This window comes from Ictalurus punctatus, chromosome 2, assembly GCF_001660625.3.
Source record: "Ictalurus punctatus breed USDA103 chromosome 2, Coco_2.0, whole genome shotgun sequence".
Classification (NCBI taxonomy): Eukaryota; Metazoa; Chordata; class Actinopteri; order Siluriformes; family Ictaluridae; genus Ictalurus; species Ictalurus punctatus.
Window position 1 is genome coordinate 39,419,503 of NC_030417.2, and position 5,000 is coordinate 39,424,502.

The 5,000-nt window shown below is 44.7% G+C and overlaps 1 protein-coding gene across 1 annotated transcript in view; it reads right to left on the bottom strand.

Moving 5' to 3' along the window:
- Positions 1–2,258, bottom strand: part of syt17 (synaptotagmin XVII) — a 35,674-nt gene extending 33,416 nt beyond the window's left edge. The window contains exon 1 of the mRNA XM_053676629.1: positions 1,963–2,258. Within this exon, the coding sequence (XP_053532604.1) occupies positions 1,963–2,007 (45 nt within the window). The 5' untranslated portion in view covers positions 2,008–2,258. The remainder of the gene's footprint in view (positions 1–1,962) is intronic.
- Positions 2,259–5,000: the final 2,742 nt, after the last annotated feature.

Genomic DNA, 5,000 nt, shown 5'->3' on the forward strand with positions numbered 1-5,000 from the left:
GTCTCTCAGTGTCCGGGTCTCAGTGTCCGGGTCTCAGTGTCCGGGTCTCTCAGTCTCCGGGTCTCAGTTTCCGGGTCTCAGTGTCCGGGTCTCTCAGTGTCCGGGTCTCAGTGTCCGGGTCTCTCAGTGTCCGGGTCTCTCAGTGTCCGGGTCTCTCAGTCTCCGGGTCTCAGTGTCCGGGTCTCAGTGTCCGGGTCTCAGTGTCCGGGTCTCTCAGTGTTCGGGTCTCTCAGTCTCCGGGTCTCAGTGTCCGGGTCTCAGTGTCCGGGTCTCAGTGTCCGGGTCTCTCAGTCTCCGGGTCTCTCAGTCTCCGGGTCTCAGTGTCCGGGTCTCAGTGTCCGGGTCTCTCAGTGTCCGGGTCTCTCAGTGTCCGGGTCTCTCAGTTTCCGGGTCTCAGTGTCCGGGTCTCTCAGTCTCCGGGTCTCTCAGTCTCCGGGTCTCTCAGTCTCCGGGTCTCTCAGTGTCCGGGTCTCAGTGTCCGGGTCTCTCGGTGTCCGGGTCTCTCAGTGTTCGGGTCTCAGTGTCCGGGTCTCAGTGTTCGGCTGTCAGTGTTCGGGTCTCTCAGTGTCTGGGTCTCTCAGTGTCCGGGTCTCTCAGTGTCCGGGTCTCTCAGTGTCCTGGTCTCAGTGTCCGGGTCTCAGTGTTCGGCTGTCAGTGTTCGGGTCTCTCAGTGTCCGGGTCTCTCAGTGTCCGGGTCTCTCAGTGTCCGGGTCTCTCAGTGTTCGGGTCTCAGTGTCCGGGTCTCTCAGTGTTCGGGTCTCAGTGTTCGGGTCTCTCAGTGTCCGGGTCTCAGTGTTCGGCTGTCAGTGTCCGGGTCTCAGTGTCCGGGTCTCAGTGTCCGGGTCTCTCAGTCTCCGGGTCTCTCAGTCTCCGGGTCTCAGTGTTCGGGTCTCAGTGTTCGGGTCTCAGTGTCTGGGTCTCTCGGTGTTCGGGTCTCTCGGTGTTCGGGTCTCAGTGTCCGGGTCTCTCGGTGTTCGGGTCTCTCGGTGTTCGGGTCTCAGTGTTCGGGTCTCAGTGTCTGGGTCTCTCGGTGTTCGGGTCTCAGTGTTCGGGTCTCAGTGTCTGGGTCTCTCGGTGTTCGGGTCTCTCAGTGTTCGCGTCTCAGTGTCCGGGTCTCTCAGTGTTCGGCTGTCAGTGTTCGGGTCTCTCAGTGTTCGGGTCTCAGTGTTCGGGTCTCTCAGTGTTCGGGTCTCAGTGTTCGGGTCTCTCAGTGTTCGGGTGTCAGTGTTCGGGTGTCAGTGTTCGGGTCTCTCAGTGTCCGGGTCTCTCAGTGTCCGGGTCTCTCAGTGTTCGGGTCTCAGTGTTCGGGTGTCAGTGTTCGGGTCTCAGTGTCCGGGTCTCTCAGTGTTCGGGTCTCAGTGTTCGGGTGTCAGTGTTCGGGTCTCAGTGTTCGGGTCTCTCGGTGTTCGGGTCTCAGTGTTCGGGTGTCAGTGTTCGGGTCTCAGTGTCCGGGTCTCTCGGTGTTCGGGTCTCAGTGTTCGGGTGTCAGTGTTCGGGTCTCAGTGTCCGGGTCTCTCAGTGTTCGGGTCTCAGTGTTCGGGTGTCAGTGTTCGGGTCTCAGTGTTCGGGTCTCTCGGTGTTCGGGTTTCTGCTGTAAACACTGAACATGTGCTTTGATACCAGCGCGGTGTTTATTTAATCTGATCTCTGTAAACCCGAGTGATTAACATTAACACCGAAATCCAGTCAAATGCACAATAAAGAAAATAACCGAGAAACAAAACTGGAGGAAAAGCCAGTCATGGAACTGTGACACGTCTTTTAAATAAATAAATTAATAAATAAATATAAAATCTGAGCTCTTAAAGTATTTACACTTTTACAGAAGAAAAGGTTCTTTAAGGGTTCTAAGCCTATTAAAAGAGTTGGGTTTGACAGAGAACCTCTAAGTGTTGTCTCAGAGGATGTAAGTGTGTGTGTGTGTGTGTGTGTGTGTGTGTGTGTGTGGTGACTGAGGTTTACCTGTGTGTACGCCATCCTGTCCTCACTCCCTCCCCGCCTTCTCATTTCCCATCCACAGCGACATGGTTCTCTCCCAGGTTCCGCTCACACACACACACACACACACACACACACACGATGGAAAAACCAACACGGAAATAAAAGAAAGAAAACAGGAGTAAAGTGGAAGGAAAAAATAGACCCTGCTGGTGGAGTTCTGGACAGACTGATTCCGGGTTCTTGTGTGAACAATTCCCAAATCCTTCACAAATCCTGCTCTGGGAATGATGACGACCAACTCCAGACCTGACACACGGAAACACAGCCCCTTCTCCTTCCTCCATCCCTCCCTCCCTCCCTCTCCCTCCCTCTCTCTCCCTCCCTCCCTCTCTCTCTCTCTCTGTCTCTCTCTCTCTGTCTCTCTCTCTCCTCCCTTTCATCATCATCCTCCTCCTCATCATCATCCTGTTCAGCCCAACCCACTCAGACGCTCCTCGGTCTCTTCCTCCTCTCCGACTGACTCACACAGGTTCACACACATGAGCCCTGGCGGCTGACAGCTGTCAAAAATCATCTCCTTGCTCCTAAACAAACAAACAAACAAACAAACACACACACACACACACACACACACACACACACACACACACACACACACACTCTCTGGTTTATTACTTCTTCTTGTTTTTGACCACTTGTTGTTCCTCCATAATGGATCCAGCAGAAGAGGAAGAGGAGAGAGAGAGGGGAGGGGATGAGAATCAGGCCACCTGCTGCTGCACACACACACACACACACACACACACACACACACACACACATACACTCCACTATAATATTTCACACTTTACACTTTAGTACAGGTGTGTGTGTGTGTGTGTGTGTAATGATGTACCTCCAGCACTACACAGCCAGATGTCGATCAGGAAGTGTGTGTGTGTGTGTGTGTGTGTGTGTGTGTGTGTGTGTGTGTGTGTGTGTGTGTGTGTGTGTGTGTGTGTGTGTGTGTGTGTGTGTGTTCATCCCCTCACACACAGTCATGGTAAAAACACGTCTGTGAAGCTAATTATTTTCCTCTAACAGGAAACGGAGTGTTTTATTCCTCTCGCACCGCAGCGACTCACCATCGAGTCCCACTTCATTCATTACCGAACCCCACGCCATGGACCGTCTGTGAAGTGACAGACTTCCTGTTCTCGCTTACGTTATAGCAGCTATAAACTCTCGCTCCCTCACCCACCTCTCTCTACCCTCTCTTTATTCTCTCTCTTTATTCACTCTCTTTATTCTCTCCCTCTGTTCTCTCTCTTTATTCTCTCTCTCTATTCACTCTCTCTTTATTCTCTCTCTCTATTCACTCTCTCTTTATTCACTCCCTCTATTCTCTCTCTCTATCCTCTCTTTATTCTCTCTCTTTATTCACTCTCTCTTTATTCCCCCTCTCTTTATTCACTCCCTCTATTCTCTCTCTCTATCCTCTCTTTATTCTCTCTCTTTATTCACTCTCTCTTTATTCCCCCTCTCTTTATTCACTCCCTCTATTCTCTCTCTCTATCCTCTCTTTATTCACTCCCTCTATTCTCTCTCTTTATTCTCTCTCTTTATTCTCTCTCTATTCTCTCTCTCTATCCTCTCTTTATTCTCTCTCTTTATTCACTCTCTTTATTCTCTCTCTATTCTCTCTCTTCTCTCTCTCGCAGGTAATAAAAACACAGCTTGTTGAGTGTGTGAGTGTGAGACAGTAGTGGAGTGTAAACTCTGTGATGAAGATGGGGGAAAAGTTAAAGTTTCAGCTTCACCTCTGACTGTTACACAGCGCTGACACTGGAGACTCCTTCCACACACGTTACACAAATAAACGTCTCCTTACAGAAAAATCTGTTTATTATAATAAAAAAAAAAAATCACACGTGAAAATATCTGTCTGGAATCAAACACCTGACGACAGTCTGGATAAATCTTCCCCTGTGTGAAGCTGGAGGAGCGGACACTAACCCCCGAGCGCCTCATGGGCATTTTCATCTTTTTCATTTGATCACTGTGTCTGTGTTAATACAAACAGCATCGATTTCGCCACAGCTGTGTATTTCTATTGGAATTTTAATATTTCACCTCATTAGCTTTCATGAATCTATTTTAAACTATACACACAACACAGTTCCACTCAGGACGTCACGCACAAAAACGTCCCTCTGAAACCCCTTCATACTGCGATATTTAATCCCGTGACGTTTCAGCAGAGAATCACGCGTCCTGCGTCAATCGGCTTTCATTTTATCGACGAGGTTTCAAAACATTTTTATTTATTCTGAAATGTGTAATATTAAATGTGTAATATTATATGTGTAATATTAAATGTGTAATATTATATGTGTAATATTATATGTGTAATATTAAATGTGTAATATTAAATGTGTAATATTATATGTGTAATATTATATGTGTAATATTAAATGTGTAATATTATATGTGTAATATTAAATGTGTAATATTATATGTGTAATATTATATGTGTAATATTAAATGTGTAATATTATATGTGTAATATTATATGTGTAATATTAAATGTGTAATATTATATGTGTAATATTATATGTGTAATATTAAATGTGTAATATTATGTGTAATATTATATGTGTAATATTATATGTGTAATATTAAATGTGTAATATTATATGTGTAATATTAAATGTGTAATATTAAATGTGTAATATTATATGTGTAATATTAAATGTGTAATATTATATGTGTAATATTAAATGTGTAATATTATATGTGTAATATTAAATGTGTAATATTAAATGTGTAATATTATATGTGTAATATTAAATGTGTAATATTATATGTGTAATATTATATGTGTAATATTAAATGTGTAATATTAAATGTGTAATATTATATGTGTAATATTATATGTGTAATATTATATGTGTAATATTAAATGTGTAATACTATATGTGTAATATTATATGTGTAATATTAAATGTGTAATATTATATGTGTAATATTATATGTGTAATATTAAATGTGTAATATTATATGTGTAATATTAAATGTGT